General features: G+C 55.1%; 2 protein-coding genes across 3 annotated transcripts; one reads left to right on the top strand and one right to left on the bottom strand.

Annotated features, from left to right (window-relative positions):
• The first annotated feature begins 1,181 nt into the window (after positions 1-1,181).
• N4BP3 (NEDD4 binding protein 3) lies at positions 1,182-9,737 on the top strand. Its single transcript, XM_064161848.1, has 5 exons — positions 1,182-4,236; positions 6,328-6,765; positions 6,991-7,545; positions 7,753-8,010; positions 8,245-9,737. Exons 2-5 carry the CDS (start codon positions 6,358-6,360, stop codon positions 8,815-8,817), a joined length of 1,794 nt encoding a protein of 597 aa, XP_064017918.1. The 5' UTR covers positions 1,182-4,236; positions 6,328-6,357; the 3' UTR covers positions 8,818-9,737.
• Positions 9,738-10,257: 520 nt separating this feature from the next.
• On the bottom strand, positions 10,258-12,273 carry NHP2 (NHP2 ribonucleoprotein). 2 transcript variants are annotated; one of them, XM_064161855.1, is made up of 4 exons: positions 12,077-12,273; positions 11,918-11,987; positions 11,732-11,837; positions 10,258-10,522 (listed from the first exon to the last, which is right to left on the bottom strand). In XM_064161855.1, exons 1-4 carry the CDS (start codon positions 12,225-12,227, stop codon positions 10,442-10,444), a joined length of 408 nt encoding a protein of 135 aa, XP_064017925.1. In that variant the 5' UTR covers positions 12,228-12,273; the 3' UTR covers positions 10,258-10,441. The 2 variants fall into 2 exon arrangements, with proteins under 2 accessions (XP_064017925.1, XP_064017924.1); XM_064161854.1 differs by having other exon boundaries at positions 10,258-10,503; positions 12,077-12,269.
• Between the last annotated feature and the right edge of the window lie 7,661 nt (positions 12,274-19,934).

Here is a 19,934-nt window from a genome sequence, read left to right as displayed (position 1 = left end):
AATAGTTGAGGCAGACCAGGACTTTGGAGCAAGGAAGAAAATTCTGGCTGAGCTGCTGTCATCCTTGCCTGTCTTTTGTGGCATGTGCTGCCTCAGACTTTTTAAGGGGGTTGGAAAACTTGATGTCCTCTGCACAAGTGCTACAGGAAACTGAGATCTGCTCTGGCCTTATGTGATATGTCCTGGGAAGGACCCACTGTATTGTAGTGCTGGTAAAGTGCAGGAAATAGGACAGTTGCCTCTAACCCAGCTGAGTTGAGTGGAACGTGCTTCCCTGGGCAAGGCAGGGGCTGTGATGCTCCTCTTGGAGGCTTTGGATTGATTGAGGGAGAGACAAAGCTGTAGTGGGCTCAGACTGCAGGTCTTGCCCACTTGCTTCAAGCTGCCTAGCCCTACCCTGCCACCATGCTGGTTTCTCTCATGTTGTGGCAGGACAGAGATCTGGGCTGCTCATTCCAGCAGCGTAAGGGGAGTGTTTAGTTGCTGACAGTATTTTAGTGCTGGTCCCTCTCTGCTGTCAGGGCCTGAGAGGGCTCTTCTGTGGGTTCAAGCCCCCCACTGTGAATATGTCTTGTCTGGGTCAGTGAATGTGCCCACACAAAGATGTCAGCCTTGGAGAGCTGATGAGCAGGAGGTGAGCAGTAGGTGCACCCTTCAAGCTCTGAGTCCCTGGGAGTCCAGCCTATGCAGTGACCTGGGAGCTTGCTACTGTCAGAGCGAGAGCAGCCTGTGAGAGACAGCGGAAGCAATGACGCTGTGTGCCAGGAAAGTGCCCTTAGGACAGGAGACACAAAGAGGAAGAGGGAGCAAATGTCCTGTGGCTGCTGGGAATGTGCCTGGGTGGTCTGCAGTGCTGAACTCGGGAGATGGGGAAGCTGAGAATATCCTATGTAGCTTAGGAAGTGCTGGGGTCTGCCAGGTGGTTTTGTTTGATAGAAATCAGCCATACCAACACATTCTTCTGGGAAGTGGCATGTGAAGAGCTGGGCAGGGGGGATGCACACCCCACTCAGGACCCAGCTCCTGCCTGGTGATCTGTGCCTGCTCATGCTGGAAGCAAACAGGTGCCATGACCTCTAGGATGCTACAGCTCACCCTGATCTGATGAGGTGTTGCAGAAATGTCCATGTCGAGGAAGATGCCTGCCAGGGCTGAGCTTTCCATCAGGAGTGGCCTGGCCACCTTGAGCTGCTGGGTGAAATGATGCTTTGCTGCTCCAGGAGAGAAGGTGTTTGGGCTGGCTCACAGAAGGTGCCATGTGGGGGGTCTTGGCACGTGTTTTGGGTCCTGCTGCCTCCTCATGATGGGCAGACCCAGCCTAGCAGCCAGTAACCCTCCATTTGGCCTCATCAGTGCTGGCACCATGCCATCCACATTTCCTGGCCTCCTGTCGTGCCCCGTGCCTGTCAGTTCCTGCAGTGATGGCTTTGATGGGTGCCTGCAGATGTCCCCAGACAGAAGTTGTTGCCATACTGGGAAGAGAAGCAGCCCCAGGGATGCGGCATCTCTGTGAAGGAACACCAAGATGAGGGAGACAATCGTCACAGCCAAGTGTGGGGGTTGTGTGCTGTGTAGGGGCAGCAGGATGGGGTGTCTGGAGAGATCTGGTGCCATCCGCTATCCATGCTGCTCAGAGGCTGGGTAAGGAGTCTGGAGCTTTGCAGTGCAAGGGGGGCTGCCTTCGAGATGACAGTGCAGGGCCGTGAGGCTCAGGCCGTGCTGCTCTGTTTGCATCATCTAAAGCACAGGCAGGCACAGCATGTCATTGTCCCCAGATCAAAGCCTGTCCTTGCCCCAGGGCAATGTGGGGATGCACTGGCCAGGAGCTCCCAACAGCCTCTCCAGCTCGATGGCCTCAAAGCAGCACTAGTATCTGTCACGAAGATTGCAGATGGGTATGGACACGGTGCACTGCTCTAGAGGTGTTCCTGAAACAAGGCCCAGCAGCTTCCTGTCTCTCCATCGCGCAGATTTTTGTATTGGCCACCTGTATGCCAGCCACTTACTGGAGCCTGAACCACATCCAGGGCTGGCAGAGGCAGATCAAAGTATTTATGCTGTTCAAAATAGATGACACAGTTTCAGGCAGGTTTCACGAAGACTTAGATGTGCAGAAACAGAGAGCATATGTGCACCTCGCGCTTTCCTTAGCACTAAAGGCTTCTCTCCCGCTGCCTGGCAGCTATTTCTCAGCTCCACTCGCAGCCCCCTCATCCTCTGGTTGCTTTTGTGGAAGAGGTGCTGTGCTGGAGACCCGGCTTCCTTTTATAGCCCTGAATGTGACTCTGAGGTCGCTCGGCTCCATTCCTCCCCCGCGCACTTTGTTATTAGCAATGGCCCAGCAGGAGGCAATGAGGTTTTTTCCCCCTTGCCTTTCTGCAGATGGATAACACCCTGCCTGCTGTCCTGGGAGCCCTGCAGATTGAGCCAGAGGACTCACAGTGTTCCCATATTGTCATCAGCCCTGAGGAGTGGCTTAGAATACTCGAAGGCAGTGAGAGCCTGTGGAGTCCCAGCTCCTCTGTGACCCCCCTTCTGCGGCCCAAATTGCTGTCAGTGGGGCTGTGCGGGGGCTGCTACGGGCACAGCAATGAGCTGTTTTTTATTGGCGGGTTGTTTTAATCTCAGTGGTTTCCAGAGCAGTTTGTTGGTGGCCACATGAAATTGCTGTAGTGTTGTGATGTGTGGAGGGGACTGAGGGGATGAGGAGAGTGGAGAGAGTGAGCTGTGAAAGGACTAACTGGAGACAAGAGCATCTCTGCCCAGGGAATGGGGCATCCCTGGCCACTGAAGTGTCCCAGGCAGGGATGAGCCCTTGGGCCTTATGTGAACTGTCATCCCAGAGAGATGTGCTTAAGGCAGCACAGCCTGCAGTGCAGAGATGGTAGCAGGAAATGGGCCAGAGGGGTATTGCTGTGACTAGCACCCACTGAAGTCAACCTGGCATCACTGAAACTTGCCTAGGCTGAGGCCCCAGCAGGATACTAACACTGCCTGCCACTACAGGCATATACCTATCTCCTCTAGCTGCTAGGGGTGCACCGTTTGTAGCTGAGCTACAGGAAGAGGGCTGGGGCATTGCAGATGCCAGCAGGATGGGGAACAGTACCATTGCACAGGACCCCCTGTTCAAGGCCACGTGTGCTGCTGCTTGCTATGCAGCTTGGCAGTGAAAAAGAGCTGCAGGGAGCAAGGAGAGTGAGGATGCAGGGAGCAGTTTCATGCCTTGGCACTGCACCGAGAATAATGTGAGCATGTGAGCCCGGCAAACAGGGACTGGGGACAGTGTGTGTGTGTGGGTGAGCACTGGCAGCACAGCTTGAGGACTCTGGTGTGTGGTGGGGGATCTGGCAGCAAGTGGGGCCCTGTTGTGTGAGCATGTCGGATGTATGCATCCCCAAGCCCTGTCTAGGGATGGTGCAGGTGCGATCCCTCCCCAGGGAGGGGTGGGCACTGAGCATAGGCTGCCGTGGGGATGGAGCAGGGCTGCTGCAGGTGTCCTGCAGCCTGTGGAGGCCGAGACACTAGGTGACCTGCTCCCAGAGCCTGGCATGCTGCAGGGGTAGCAAGTGACAAAACCAGTTCCAGGCCAGGACCGATTCACAAGGATGAAGCATGTTGTGTTTCACTGGAAGGTGGTAGCCCTAAGTGGATTCTCTGTGGCATGGCTCGCAGGCTGAGCTGTGCAGCACAGGTCACCCTGTCCCGTCCTGCTTATCCACAGGTTCTGTAGTTAGCGGGGGAAACGGAGTAGCTCTGGAAGAGGAGGGTGCAGACTAAACAAATGTCCCCACAGACCTCTCCCCTCTGCAGGGAGCCGACGAAGATGAACAAAATGCTTCTCTCCTACCACGGCGGACCAGGGCGCGCCGGCTGCTCTGACCCGCACTTGGCCGACGGCTGCAGCCGAGAGGTTTGCAGCCGGGGAACCTCCCGCACCTGCGGGTTTGCACAAGGGCTACCCGGCGCAGCCCGCAAGCCAGCCCGCCCGCTCCGGGCACCGCCCTGTCCTGCCCCGCCCCACCGGTGGGTACGACCTGCCCGGCCCCCTTTCTCTTCCTCCTCCCTCCCGCCCTTCCCCTCCCTACCGTGCCGCCGCCGCCCGCCCCCGCGCCGCGATTTGCCGGTGCCGGCTCCGCCCGTTGCCCGCGCGGTCGCGACCGAGGGGCGCGTTCAAACACGGCGAGGGAAGCAGCGCGGAGAGGAGCTGAGCAGGGTAGCAGCGCCGCCGGCATGGTGAGTACGGGCCTGCTGCCCTCCGGTGTGCCTCCCGGGGATACCCGTTGCGTCTCCCGGTACGCCTCGCACTGAGCCTCCGTGCGCCTTCCGAAGAGCTCAAGTAGGCCCCCCGGGGAGCCCTGGTGCGTCACCCTGCGGTGCGCTGCGCTGCGCCTGTCGGAGAGCCCCGGGCTGCCGCCCCTCGCGCCTCCCGGTGCGCCCGTCGGGGAATCCCGAGCCTCCTCTCGGTGCGCTCCGATGTGGACCCCTGGGAGTCCCGATGCGCCCCCACCCTGGTGTGCTGCCTCGAAGCGCCTCTCCCCTGGTGCTCCTCGCCGCGCGATGCTTTGTCCCGGGCTTCAGCACGCTCGACCGGGCCCGACCCGGGGCCAGACCTCCCCCGGGGCCAGACCTCCCCCTCCGCCTCCTCCGTGCCGGAAATTCCGGCCGGGCTCGGTGGGGAATGCGTGGAGGCATTGGGAGGGGGGAAGGCTGAGGGGACGCGGGAGCGGAGAGAGAATAGGAATCCTGGAGTCGGGGAAGGATTTGTGGCTGTATCCTGGCCAGGCGGGGCTCGACGGGGGCACGACTGCGGCTGGGACCAGTTCTGGTCCGCCCTCCCGGGAAGGAGCCGGGCTGGCCGGACCGGTGTTTTGCCGCCCTGGGGAGTGTCACCCTTGCCGCCGCAGGCAGGACACCTTCGAGTTCCCCCGGCGCTTCCCAAACCTCCCACAACCTGACCTACTTCCTCGGCCGACTCTGTCGGGAGGAGCCACTGCGGGTCTCGGTGGATGCCCCAGGTGCCAGGTGTTGGATGTTATGAGCTTCCCACCATGGGGACATCCGTGTCCCCCAGCCTTGTGGATATCTGGTGGCACCACGGACAACTCAGACCTTCCCAGTGGGTCCACCTCTGCTGTGTTTCGTGGGGTGCTGATGCCTGGAGCAGGTGCTGGGCTCAAGGAGGGAGGTGACAGCGCAGGGCAGGAGCTGTCAGACAGGTTTGTGCGTGGCAGCAATTAAAAGCGGGGTGTTTGTTTACCCGGTGCGTGGAGCTGAGAACCAGGGCAGCTTCCTGGGTGTAACCAGGCTCATGAGCCCTCGGCGAGGCTGGAAGCCATGGCAGGGGCTCTGCCTGGCCCCTGTTGTGTTTGCCATATCCCCTCCAGCTGCGAGGGCTATTGTCCCTTTCCCGGGAGCTGGATCTGAGGCCGAAGATGTCCTCAGTCCCCTGGCCACCTGCAGAGGAAGTTGTATTGTTGTGGCCGCATCCTGCCCCTTCCCGCCATGTCCGGCCACAGGGTCCCCTGCACGCACACATGCATCTGGTCTGTGGCTGCCTTGTCCCTCGCTAGTGTTGTGGTAGGAGTGCCTCGAGGTGGAGCAGGGCTATAGGGAGAGCTTGGGAACTTCTCCTGCATGGTGTAGGAGCCTGTGCTGTGTTTGCCATTGGAATGGGCTGCCCAGGCAGGTGGTGGGGTCGCCGTCCCTGGAGATGTTCAGAAGACTGGATGAGGCACTCAGTGCCACGGCCTAGTTGATTGGACAGGGCTGGGTGCTAGGTTGGACTGGATGATCTTGGAGGTCTCTTCCAATCTGGCTGATTCTATGATTCCTTAGGCAGGAGAGGTGCCAGTCCCCTGTGTACTCAGGGACTGGGCATCCCCAGAGTCTTTCTGGGGAGGTTAGGTTGTCCAAGATGTGGATTCCCAGCGGAGTGGCTCGGTGCCGCTGGGCCGGGGCTGGCGTCAGGCCCGGGCAGGTGCTGCCGGCTCCTGAACTCGCCCGCCTGGCTGGGCGGCAGGTGCCTGTTTCGGTGGCAGCCCCGGCCGCAGGCGGGAGGTGGGGCTGGGTGTGGGAGGGAAGCAGTCCGCCATGGCAGGGGCAGCAGCAGGGAGCCCCTGCCTCGCCGCGGTTTGCCCAGTGCTCGTTACTTGGCAGCACCCTGCTCACTTGTCTCTTGGGTCTCTGGGGAGCTACGCAGGACTTGGCGAGTCACTTCCAGCACCAGGAGCCCTGTAGGTCCTTGAGACCAGCCGGGAAAGAGGGTGTGGGGAAGCTCAGCATTTTGGCTGCCTAGTGTTGCTGACTTTGTCTCTCCTTTGGCAGTGCTGGTACCGGGCTTTTCTCTAATTCTCCATGGCAGCAGCACAGGGCCCTGTGACCTGTGAGCCTGACACCCGTGTCCTCAGTACCTACCTCTCCTCAGAGCCTGTTGTCGGCAGCATGGGCAGCGTGGGCAGCCTGGTGGAGAAGCAGGATCTGTCCCCCCTGGAGCTGCGGGCCCAGCTAGGGGGCTCACGGGGGTTTCGACAGCCCGATGGCTTGCTGCGGAAGGGGCCGAGCCAGCGGGAGCTCTTCGGCTACCTGCATGGGCCCAAGAAGGAGATGCGGACAGAGCGGAAGCACCAGACGTCGAGTGCCTGCTACAAGCGGGACTACGAGAGCGACCGTGAGAACCGGTCCCCTGAGCGCTGCTCCCGTGACCATCACCGTGGGGCTGACTTCAGCAAGAGCTCCCTGCCCGAGAGGGGCCGCTTTGACAAGGTGAGGCTGTGGCTGTAGGTGCCATGCCAGAGGGACACTGAAATACATCCTGCTTTGCAAGCGGAGGGAGCTGGAGCAGATGAAGCATGCTCTGAATGGGATATGGGGATTTCAGGATGCTCATGGATATGGGGCTGTGAGCAAGTGGGTTCTCCCTGGTTCCTGGCACCTGCGTGTGCTGGTGGGGACTACTGGGCTCATCCTGACCTCCCTCTTGTTTTTCAGTGCCGTATCAGGCCCTCGGCATTCAAGGCGGTGGCTGGAAAGGGACTAGTCTCCATGCAGGGCCTGTCCTCGTCCAAAGGGCAGAAGCTATCCAAGAGCAACGGGAGTCTGCACACGCTGCTGTCACAGAGCAGCACGGCAGCCTCGCAGCATGGTCCACTCCGCACCCATCTGCTCCATGCCATCAGCCTTGATGAGGCCTCTGACTCTAGCCACAATTCCATCCAGAGCTTCCCTTCCTATGGCTCCCGCCTCAAGCCTGCCCAGAGCCAGTTCAGTGCTTCCATGGGCCACATTAACCATATTGGGGGCTCCTTGGATAGGGCTTCCCGGAGCCCCAAGGACCCCTTGGCCCCTGAGAAAGTGCCCTTGTCCTGCAAAAGCATGGCCACACTGAGCCGGCTGCAGAGCCCCGGGGAGCCCCCACCACCCTATGAGTTCACTTACTCACTGGAGAATGCGGTGAAGCAGCTGGAGGATCGGCTGCAGGAAACAGGAGGAGAGCTGCGGCAGCTCAAGAGGAGCCTTAGTGAGACTGAAGACCCCTTCACGCAGGTGAGCTGTGGGGCTAATGCTCTGGGCAGGGGTGTAAGGCAGTGGTGCCTGGGTGTAAGGATCAGTGAAGGAGCTGATGTCCTGCCATTGGGGTTACAAGGCTGGGAATGTCCAAGTGTGGGAAGACTCAGCTGGGATTCCTCCCTGGGGCTGTCCTGCACAGGGGCAGGTCACAGACCCTCATCAGTGTCCCACCTGTGCTGACAGGTGTTTGAGGACAAGCAGCGACTGTGGCTGGATGAACTGGAGGATCTGAAGCAGATGTACATGGCCCGGCTGCAACAGGTGACCCAGCAGGCACAGCGTGGGCAGCGGGCACTGCAGCTGCAGCTCTACAAGGCACAGCAGGAGAAGAAGCGGCTGCAGGAGGAGCTGAACATGCAGCAGTGCCAGTGTGAGGAGTCCAAACTCCGACAGTCCCAGGGTGAGCGTGTCAGCCCCAAGCTGGAGGAAACCAAGTGGGAGGTGCGTTCTCTTCCTTTCCTCCCTGTTGCTACCCTCCTGACTCTGCAGCCAGGATGGGGGCAGTGGCTCCCTGCTCTTGTGTCACTTGTGGCCACAGGATGTGGAGAGTGAGCCAGATGCTCACCTAGGTGAGCTCTTCATCTCCCAGGGATGCTCTGGTGACAATTTGGGGTGCTACCACCCCTGGGGTCCTGCTCCCCTAGCCCTTCCTTACCACTCACCCATGCCTTGCAGGTGTGCCAGAAGGCAGCAGAGATTTCCCTGCTGAAGCAGCAGCTGCGAGACACCCAGGAGGAGATGGCTCAGAAGCTTAGCGAAATCTTCAGCCTGAAGACACAGCTGCGTGAGGCCAAGGCGGAGGTCCAGGCCAGGGATACCCAGCTGGCACAACTAGCAGACTCCTTTCAGAGTCCCCCGGAACCTGGCACCTCACTGCCGCTGAGTGATGACCCCATGCCAGCATGCCAGGACTTCCCTGGCTGCGAAACTGATGACTCCAAATGCCGGGGCCTTCACAGCGACACAGCGGAGCCCCTGGAGCGGCAGGTGGAGTGGCTGTGGGCAGAGCTGCTGCGGGAGCGGCGCCAGGGCCAGCTGCAGGCTGTGAACTTTGAGCTGGAGAGGAAAACCTGGCAGGAGGAGAAGGAGAAGGTACTGCGGTACCAGCGGGAGCTGCAGGCCAGCTACATGGAGATGTACCACCGGAGCCAGGCACTGGAGCGGGAGCTGCGGCAGCTGCGGTCGGAGCCCCGGGACGTCGGGGCCGACTCACCATGGATTGAGCGGGTGGAGTCTTCAAAGATCTGAGTGGTGGGATGCCAGCAGAACTGTGAAGGGGGACGGTCTCTTGCTGCTGCAACAGAACGATCTCAGGGTCTGCACAAGAACTGGCTGCTCAGTGCTGCCCCGAGTAGGACTGATTGCGACAAGGGAGCTTCTCCTTTTTGCAGTGCTTCACACCCTTCAGGGGGTATCTCTAGAGAAGAGGGTGGGGGTCATCTGTGCCAGGGTGGGGGTCTTGCATGTGCCCCGTGCTCTGACTCCAGGAGCATTTGCCCTGCGATTCCTTCTGCTGTGTGAGCAGAAACTAAGCACCCTGTGAGACATTCTCTGTCCCTCCTCTGCCACCTATTCCCTACCATCCTATAACTTAATGTCCTGTAAGGAGAGGCTTGAGCCCTATCCCCAGCCCTGCTCCCTTGCTGTGGGGGTTCCAGCTGCTGCTCACAGCAGTTGCCCTATCAGCAGGATAATAGAAGCAGGGAGATGGTGATTCCCTGGGCCTGTACTGGTCAGTGTTGGTGTCACTGGGAAAGTAGAGGAGGAAAGCCTGCTATGTGCTGGTACTGCTGGGAGGTGGGAGCAGCTGTTCCAGAAGCTTTTGGGGCTTTACATGTCGCTAAGTGTAAGGGCTGCTCTGCAGCCTTCCAGTACAGAACCCTTGAACTTCTTGAGTGAGTGCCTTGTGCAAGAAGGGATGAGAACCTGGTGCTTTGATGCACTGGGAGACCTTTGGGGAGGGATGGGGAAGAGGAGGGGGTAGCCCCACATCACCCCTCCCTGGGTGGGTGAGAGGTAGCTGAAGAGCTGGGCCAGTGCTGGGGGAAACTTAGTCGAGAAGCACTGGAAGGGACCATGCTCCTTGCCTGAAATAGTGGAGCCGTGTGAAGGTTGGGCTTGGCCCAGCTCTCCTTTGCCTTTCCTGCAATAAACTCCAATTTCATTGCTGTGGCTTCTGCCTTTGCTTTTCTTCAGCGCGACTGTGGGTGCCATCGGTTCTCAGGCACACAAGAGCCGTGCGGGCTGGCCTGGGCCCCGGGCCACTTCCCCCTCACCTCCCAGCATCGGAGCCCGCTCGGGCTGCGGGGCAGCCGCCGCTTCGGGGCGGGCAGCAGGCAGGTGCTGGCAGTACAACCAGTTGGGGCATTGAAGCGGGATGAGTCACAACAGGGCCGAAGCCTGTGCAACCGGCCGGGCCCCGCGGGGGCGAGCTGCTCGGGCGCTGCCTCCGGGTAGGCCTCACCGTTTCGCCGAACCCGTCCAGACCACTCCGACGAGGAGCCAGCCCACCCCTCTTCCGCCGCGGAATGGTTCGCCCCGGATCAACGACGCCTGGCCATACACCTACCCCGCTCCGCGGGAATACGCACAGGTAGGGAGTACGGCTGCCCCCTAGCGGCACGGGGGAGCCCAAACAGGCTTTGCCCACCAGACAGCCGCTCCGCAGTAGATTGCCGGGATCACAGGTTACAAACATCTCACAAACACCTTTATTCAGCTTTAGTGTTCACCCCCTCCCAGTCTTTGCCCTCAGCAGCGTCCTCACCAACGCGCAGCAGGGACCTGCCATTGTCCATCCCCAGGTCTTCACAGCGGCAGGGGTAGGGCTGCCACCTCCTCCAAGCACTCATCATAGGCCTCCTGGTACTCCTCATGGGGCTTGATCATGATAACGCATGTCGGGCGCTTCGAGCCAGCTGCGGCTCCCAGGTCCTGCAGGAACAGCGCAAGGCTGAGATGAAGGTTAGGGGATACTATGTTCCCTCTCAGAGGACAGCACTGTGACAAGCGGCATCCCTCAGACGTCAGTACTGGGAGCAGTGCTGTTTAACATCTTTGTCGGTGATATGGACAGAGGAATCGAGTGCACTCTCAGCAAGTTTGCAGATGACACCAAGCTGCGTGGCACAGTCAACTGTGGAAGGGATGCCGTCCAAAGGGACCTGGGCAGTTAAAATGCACTACCTCTCATTCTGTCATTACAAGACCTTGTAAATCGTCCCTCCCCAGCCTTCCTGTAGGCCCCTTTGAGATACAGGATACCCTACAGATAACGGATTTAAATTGGCAGAGGGGAGATTTAAACTAGATGTTAGGAAGAAGTTCTTTACAGTGCGGGTGGTGAAACACTGGAACAGGTTGCCCAGGAAGGCTGTGGATGCTTCCTCCTTGAAGGTGTTCAAGACTAGGTTAGATGAGGCCTTGAGCAACCTGTTCTAGTGGGAGGTGTCCCTGCCTATGGCAGGGGGTTGGAACTAGATGATCTTTAAGGTCACTTTTAATCTAAACCATGATTCTATGGTTCTATGATTTTATCTGTCCAACACACTTCATACTCATTGTTTACACAGGGAAGTTTGTCTCTACCATCCCCTTAAGCTCAAGCCCTCCAGACTCATGCTTGGATTTAAGAAGTGTTTCCCCTGCTCATTTCCAGAAGCACAGCACTGCTCTGGCACAAGTGGCTGGTGCCTGCCTCACACACCATACTCCTTCCTCCGGGTGGGGAGTCGAGCCAGAGACTGCAGAGCTGCCTGCACTGCGGTAATGCCCGAAGGACACCAAACTCCACCTCCTCATGCTCCAGTCTACAAAGGGGAGCACGTCCCATCCCAAAACCACACCTTGGCCAGCATCTCATTTCCGCAAGCAGCCAGGTCCCAGCTCACAACTAACGGGAGGGAAACGCATTCTGGCTCTGTTCTAGTACCCAGCAGCTGCAGGGACCAGGGCAAACGATTCTGTAATCCCACAGTGAAACTCTACATCTGTGCCACGGACATGTGTTCCTCTTATCTCCTAGTCATGAACAAGCACCGAGTGCCTAAATAAGGCACCAGATTGGCACTTCCTCGGGAACACGGCCAGCGCCGGGTGCTGCCCACTGTGTTCCTTTTTGCCATGGCTGGTTCCTCCTGGCTGCACATCTCGAACCTCTTACCGATTTGGAAGGGACATACGCGTAGGGGATGCTCCTGTCCTCGCACATGATAGGGATGTGGCAGTATACATCGATGGGCTGCGTATCGCCGGCCAGCACCATGATCCTGCAGAGGAAAGCCCGTGTCAGAGGCCGCACCGGCTGTGCCGTGCCGTGCCGTGTTGGCGGAGCCAGGGCAACGCTTACCCCTTCTCGCCTTTGTTGATGAACTTCTGGACCTCCTTCACGCCGCGGCGGATCTGTTTGTGCTTGGCCGCTGCAAGAGAAGCACACCGTGAGGGGCTGCGCCGCCACGGCCCCGTACCGCCGGGCCCCACCAAGTCCCGGCCTCGGTGTTAGCCAGACCTTTCCTGATGCACTTGTACAGCCTGCGCGTCAACTTGCGGGAGGCGAGCGGCTGAGCGATGGGGTTCAAGTAGTCGAGCTGCTCCCGGTAGGAGCGCTCGGGAGTTCCCTCGGCATCAGCCGCCGGCTCCTGCTCCTTCTCCCGCGCCATAGCCTCACCGCCCCAACCCGGCCCTTCCACTTCCGGAGCACACGCGGCCCGGGAGACAAGACGGACAGCTGAAAGCTTTGTGCCAGCCAATCAGCAACGCCCCTTGCCGTTACCCGCCCACCAGGCTGGCCAATGGCGACCCGCACCTTCTCCCCTCAGTCCCTGCGGGCCCGGGGCTCGCCGCCGGCCCCCTTCAGCCACCGGCCCCCTTCAGCCGCCCGCTCCTTTCAGCCGCCGGCCCCCTTCAGCCACCGGCCCCCTTCAGCCGCCCGCTCCTTTCAGCCGCCGGCCCCCTTCAGCCACCGGCCCCCTTCAGCCGCCCGCTCCTTTCAGCCGCCGGCCCCCTTCAGCCACCGGCCCCCTTCAGCCGCCCGCTCCTTTCAGCCGCCCGCTCCTTTCAGCCGCCGGCCCCCTTCAGCCGCCCGCTCCTTTCAGCCGCCCGCTCCTTTCAGCCGCGGGCCCCCTTCAGCCGCCCGCTCCTTTCAGCCGCCCGCTCCTTTCAGCCGCCCGCTCCTTTCAGCCGCCGGCCCCCTTCAGCCGCGTCCCCCATTGCCGCTGCCCCCCACCCCACCCGCGGGCCCTCAAACACGCGTGGGCAGGCTTTCAACACGGGCCTTTACTGAGGTGTAGTCTACAGGTGCAGCCCGAAGCACCGCAGGGCTGCGCTGCCGACACGGGGGGCGGGGATAACGCTCAACCCAAACCGAACCTGAAGAGAACAACACTGCAAAGATACAGGGAGAGGGAGCAAACAGCAGAGCTCTCCTGCAACACCCTAGGTGTTCGGCCGGCCACCTTCACAGGGCTGGGCCCTGATTGGCCCCAACTGATTCTTGTGTCATTCAGTTTGTCCCACAGAACCTTTTCTCACTGCAGGATTGTGGTGCTCCTTTTCCCCAAGGAAGAAATAAGGTTTTCCTTTTACTGCCCCTTCTAGAAGCCACTTTGATCCTTATCTCATCAACCTGGCAGGTGGTGTGGCTGTGGGATAATAGGTCTGCTGAAAATTACAGCTGCAATGTCAGCACATCCTCTGAGTCTCAGTAAGCCTGAGCCAGGGAGACAACACTGCTCCAAAAGCAATAGGCCTCAGACATGGCTTGTTACCTCCTCTCCCACCACAGCCTATCCCTTGGGCAGAGGAGGGCTTCAGACAACATCTGCAGCTGCTCCAAGACCTCTCGCTGCATCTCCTTGGCCATGCGGTGCACGTGGTGGTTGAAGCTGTTGTACATCACAGCGTTCTGGAACACGAGCATGAGGTCACGCTGGAACTGGACCATGGACTGAATGTGTCCCTTTGACAGTCTTCTCTTTATGCTGGTTAAATCCATAGGCCTACAAAAGAGAGAAGGAAAATTAAGTTGCAACCCAGGGCCAGCCATTCTCCACGCTCTGCAGGAGTGTGCTTTTTCTTTTCAGTATGGCCCTGAAAGCAGAGCTATTTTCAATTAATTTTATTGCTCAGGACTAAGAGGAGGAGTGAGAAATGTTTTTCTTCTAACTCAGTCAGGCAAATTTAGCCAATGCAACACTTGCTGTCCAATCAACTTGGCAGGTCATTAGCAGTCACCTCCAAATGTTAAGCTCCAGAGAAGGCAAGCAGAGCAATTCCAGCAATTAGTCTCCATGAAGCCAGTCCAGGTCTTAGTAGAGAAAGAAAAGTTACTAAAATAGGTATCTATTAAAACCCCTTAAAATTGAATGGTGCCACTAGCAAAAATAGCAGTGCTGATAAGGAGAACATGATGGAGAATAAATATTACTTCCTTTATTTTGACAGAATGAGAAAATGAATGGCTGCAGAGACGACAGCTGTGACCAGAATAGAGTATGATTCAGCTCTGAAAAAAATGCCCTCAATCTCTCTGGGAAATATTCTTATGACCCACTTTTCTGCTGAGAACAAAACATCTGGGGAGCAAGTCGTGGATGAGGAGAAGTGGACGATGTGATGGAGGTGCACACTTCCAGTGTAGGGAGGAGAGACTGCTGAGCTGCAGCATTTGAATCCCATGTGCCTGGAGTAAGCTAGCCACACAACACTAGCAAAGGGCAGGCACAACTCCATCAGATCCAGGGCCAGTGCAGGCTTCCAGGTTCTAATCATCCACAATAAAAGGAAACTCTCCCACTGGCCCTCTGGAAACCAGAGAAGACAGAAAAAAAAACAGAAAGAAATCAACTAGCAAGCACTTAGTCTATAAACTCACCTCTTCACCACATCCTTGTATCCAGGGGCTTGTTTCTCTGACACTGCTTTTAGGAATGGGCCACTGCATCTAGAGAGACAAGCACAAAGTGTGACCTCTGTCCACCTCTCCACCAAAGGCCACATCACAACAGGGTCCAGTGCCTGCCTTTCCACACTTGCTGCAAGGGCCAGAGATGGTTAGCAGCAGCCAGTATCCAGTGGCTGGCACAACTTGGCATAGGAGAATGGTGAGCCCCTTGCTGAAGCTGGCTGTGCCAGCTGTGTAGGAAGCAACATTTGGTCTCTGCCACATTGAGCAGAGGAAATAAATACATGGTGTTCTTTCTCTCCAGCTTTGCAGCACCCAACTGTTTTAGCTGTGAGGACAGCTAGAAGTGAAGCCATGGAGACATGAGCCAACCTGTGGTGGCTGTTGTGGAGGGGTGTACAAAGCCTGGTGACAGAGGAGCTGGAACTCAGGGCAACATGTACAGGAGCCATGTCAATCCAACCCTTTGCCCCCACATACCTGTGGCTGGCTATCACCTTCCAGGTGGACAGGAGAGTTCTTTTGAAAACAAAATGCTGCAGTGGGTTATCCCAGCTCAGCTGCACCCTGTGGAGGGAATATATTGCTGGATCATCACACTTGAGACTAAGAGGTGGCAATTCTGCTGGCACACACCATATCCAGGTGGGTGAAATGCAGAGATCCTTTGCTGTAGTCAGGCAAAGTCTCTCAGGGTTGAAGTGTTCTGTTTCTGAATGTACAACTAAACATCCAGGATGCACAAAGACGCAGAGTGATAGCCAGCAAAAAGAGCTGAGCAGCTCTAAAGGGCAAGATCAAGTCGGATGGAAAAGCTCATGCTACACTGAAGATTTGAGGTGGGCTTTATTCAGTTTGATTTGAAAGGCAGCCCAGGTGGTCACACATGCGGCAGTGCCTGCATCTGGCTGATATGCCTTCACCTGCTTAAAGGGGTTGGGAATGTCTCTCTCAGGAGCTGGAGTGGACATTGCCTGACAAAGTGTGATGCCCAGCTCACACAAGGCCTATCTTCCTTGAGGAAATATGCACTTTCCATTTTATCTCTTATTTAATCTTTACTCTTTTCACTTCATCATCTCACTTAAATGCCCAGAAACGCTGGCAGATCCACAAACACAGCACGAGTTACCTCCTTCCCTCTTGTTCTCCTTAGCTGTCTCACCTTCCTGGAGATGATCTGTGCAACACACTTGTTATGTGAGACAAGGGAAACAACTCTGTTCTGCTGTGTCTGCAAGAGAGCAGAACAAACTACTTACTGCTGCAAGTCAACAGGACTTGTGGAGTCCAGTGTGAGGGCTGCAGAGGTGCTATCACTATCATCTTCATCCTGTGCCTGATTACTCATCTCCTGTGGATGCAGCTCACCTAAAGGTTGTCCTCCAGATGCCTCATGAGTCTTGTCCTGCAGAACAGAGGAAAGAGGAGATACGGCTAAGATAGCAGCCTATCAACTAAATCCTTTATCTACAAGACAGCCTGCAGCACTTCCTCTTACTGCACCCGGTCTCAGTTCAGAGCTATCTCTCTCTGTTATTCTGGAGAATGATGTATATAACCTTATTTAGACCTTCACTGTACTGCCCAGCATTCCAGTAACAGCTGTGTCTGATCTCTTGGATCATAATTCTGGCTAATGCAAATATGGTAGAGCTGATTGGTGCCCAGTGTTGTGTCTGCTTTTCTGGGAAGAGTCATGGATGTAGAGAATGCAGTCAGGAAGTGAGGTAAGACTGCTTCAGGCTTGTTAAAGTTCAAGACAAAGATGACAGGATCCCACAGAGTGCAACAAGGCTGTTTCCTCACAAACTCCCATGGGAATATGATAGACTCATCCAGGATGGAGAGTGTTGCTGTTGTTGTAGTGCTTGCCAAAAAAATGTAGAGTGACAGGTGCAGGGAGAGAGGCTTTTTGGAGTCCAGAAATGGGATTGTGTGCAGGGGCACCTGAGAATCTTCCACAGATCTGAAGTCTGTAGCAGTCTCCTCAAGAAGAAACTTGACACTGTACTATTTTTGCATTTTAGCACTGGGAGAACTGTGAGGAAACTGCTGGGAATAACAATGACCAAGAGAACTGCTGGGAATAACACCAGCCATCCTGGCTGCACAGGTGAAATGTGAGAACCTTGGAAGTTATTTCTGCCTGCAGTTTCTAAGTTTGCAAGGGAACAAATGCGAGGGTGGAAAAATGGCACTGTTCTTCCACTGCTTTGTTACTTGTCCTACTGCCACCCTAGACACAGGATTGATGCAAACCACAGCTAGACAGTGGCCTGCTCCCAGTCTTCGAGGGCAGATGGTTATTTCTGTCACAGCCACACAGGCGTGAAACCAGCCAAGGTGCAAAACACAACAATTAGAACAAGGCAAGTACTCCAGTCTTGCCTTACACCCAAAAGCAGACTGCTGGCTCTCATAAGTCACCTCTACACTGCCAAGGAGCAATTCCTTCAACTCACTTCTGAAGGTCTGACCTGAAACATGCTGCCTACATATAGATACATATCCATACAGAAAAAAAAAATCCTTCCACTCACACATTTCTTTTGTATTGCTCTCCTTGATGTATTTCTGTGTCCCTGTCTCCATACTCAGAACTTAGGACTATTCCATCTCTTTCTAGAGTGGATTCCCCTTGCTGTCGCTTGTCTGTCATCCGGGACCAGAGGCTCTCTTAGGACCATCTCCCCCTTACCTCTCTTCCCAGGAAGCATTCTTTCTCATCTTCTACCAGGATGTGTAGCTGACTTTCCTCTGTTCTCAAGACTGCTGTTCCTCTGGTCTTTTCCTCGCATTTCACATCTTCCCCATCACCCTGCTTCCCAGAGTCACAACAATCCCACTCAGTCTGTGATGACTCTGTGCTGCTAATGTGGAGAGGTTCCATCATCTGGGTTACCTGCAACACAGACACTTACTGCTTCAAATCATGAAGGCAAAAGTATGAAGAAATAAGCAGCACAGATGCTATTTTTGCTTTTGCTCATAAATACCTTTCCATTTTTAGGAATCTTTGCAAAATCTTCTGATGAAGCCATGTGTTATTATTAGTGTTGGTTGGTTGACATTTCTGTGCTTTAGGGGGAGCTGTGTTTTGGCAGAGCAGCTGCCTGGCTGTGGTATCAGCTTTAAATGGGAGGAAGGGCTAGGCTTGGGACACGGAGCAAGCGAGCTGAAGGCATCTGCTCCTCCCACAGTCTGTTTTTGTGCGTGGGGATGGTGGAGGCCCTGCAAACCCTAATGTCTACCCAGGGCCTGAACTATACTGTTCATTTTTTTGTCATCCAAACCTTTGAGAAGAACTGGAGAAGACTGTCATCTTCGCGTGGCCTCTCTGCCTTTTGGTAGTCTTCACTGGCATCCTCCCAGAGAGTCTCAGTTTGCTCCAGCTCATAATCTGCCTCTCGGCTGCTCTCCTCTAGCTTTCCCATGGCCACCTCTTCAGTATTTCTCCAGCTCCACACATCCAGATCCAAACTTGAATCCCAGCTGAGAAGAGACTGGAAGTCACTGTTCTCTGACTCACTGGGAGACTCCATCTCAGACTCCCACCACACCCAGGCATGGCCTGTCTGCAAACAAACATAAAGAAAGAGAGAGAGAGCAATTTCTTTGTACCCTGATCCAGAATGGCAAACCAGGCTCATTTCCTGACATACTCAGAGAGCCAAAGCATGGGAAGGACTCTGCGAGGCAATCAGCCTACACATGAGCCTGTACTTGACACCATGTGGCAGGGCTGTAGCTCTGCAGTGCAAACCAACATTTTAGAGCAACTGAATTGTATGTTTTCCGGTGCTTTTGCCCTGCTCTCCCCCTGCCCAAGAGTCGGGGGGGCTACTGTGCTCCAGGGCTGCTGAGTTCATTTGGAGCACATAAGGCTTTGTTGGCTGTAACAAGTTTAAGGTGCTGAAGGCATCCAGCAGCAAGCTCACACCAAGTCATGCTGGGGCTCCTGAGCTGCTGACAGTTTTGAGCAACTACTGACTTCAAGGACAACTCACTGTAATTCCTTCTGCTGCTCCCTGAGAGCTTTTTATACCAAAACCAACAGAATACAAACCCTACAGAAACTTTGTTTTGGAAGTGACAGATGTGATTTAGCTGGATGGTGCTATCTTGGGTTCCTGAGCCAGAACAATTATAATCATGCACAATCACACAGTGACAGGGGACAGTTCTACACATTTCAGAAAATAAAACATTCTCTTGAGAAGGAAGAAAACATTAATTTAATCTCTGGTCATTAATCCAAGCCTAAGTGTCTTCTACTGCACAAGTCCTTCTCTAAGTCCAGGGAAGTGCTTGTGGAGTCACCTAACAGTAAAGGCTGCTAGAAAAATCTGTGTCTTGTGACTGGACTCAGCTACCTGGATGCTGTACCTATAGAGAATTCTATGCATTAATTACCAGTGTCTTTAGAGCTTTCTCTTAATTACAACCTAGTTTTTCCAGAGTTTTCAACACACACACACACACACACTCCTCACTGATTTCCTTTTGCATTCTCAAGACTTGCTAGTACAGCTACAAATACAGCTGGGAGAAATAAGTAAGCCATTAGGTCTGGGATGAGAAAATGAACAAGCAGAGGTTGGATCTGAAAGGCTCTGTAACCTCTTTCAAAGTTAACTTCATCAGAAAGATAGAATTTGACGAGGTAAGAGATAACATTACCTGCTCTCAGCTTCCAGCTGAAGGAGTTGGGCAAACTGTGATTTCATCTGAAGAGTAACCCCATGCCTAAAGCACTTTCCTGCATCATCAGCAGAACCAGCTGAAGAACAGAAAAGCCTTAGCCTAGGGTAATCCAATCACTTGTGATCATTTTTCTGTACTCCAGGTGAGAGGAATAAGCATTTTAAAATCGAAAAGCCCAAGGAACTTGGACATAAGCATCGATTAAAGAGATCTTCAGCCTTATGTTCAGTTCAACTAAACCTTGGAAGACTCAAGAGGCCAGAAGTGGAACAGCAGCATTAATGCAAGACAAGCAGGATGAGTGAAATAATTACAGACTGCTTAGTTCCTTATCAATTCTTTAAAGAAAAAAAAAAAGGGAGGTGGGGCTAAAAGAGAGACTTAAAATTTTAATTAAAGAACTGCTTGACAGTTGTTAATTATGTTGGCTACCTAAGGCACCAGAAGGAATCATTTTGACATTGGAAAGTTCTGGTTTGCTTTGCAGAGATCGGACACCGCGCTGCCCTCACCACAGCCGTTACAAATATATCAAAGCTCTAAAAGGAGCTTACATGTCAAAACAAGAAAAATGATAAAAGCCCCAACTCTAGTAAGGAATCCACAAAAAGTAGGCAAAAGAAAAAGGAAGAAGAAAGAAAAAAAAACCCACCACCTTGAAAACCAATTTGGTAAAGACATAAAAGCAAATAACAACAACAAACCTCATCAAAAACATCAGAAGCAGAGAGCTGCCAGATGATCAGGGGGGCTGACG

The sequence above is a fragment of the Pogoniulus pusillus genome, chromosome 22 (assembly GCF_015220805.1).
Source record: "Pogoniulus pusillus isolate bPogPus1 chromosome 22, bPogPus1.pri, whole genome shotgun sequence".
NCBI classification, from domain to species: domain Eukaryota; kingdom Metazoa; phylum Chordata; class Aves; order Piciformes; family Lybiidae; genus Pogoniulus; species Pogoniulus pusillus.
This window is presented reverse-complemented; position numbering and strand designations above follow the sequence as displayed.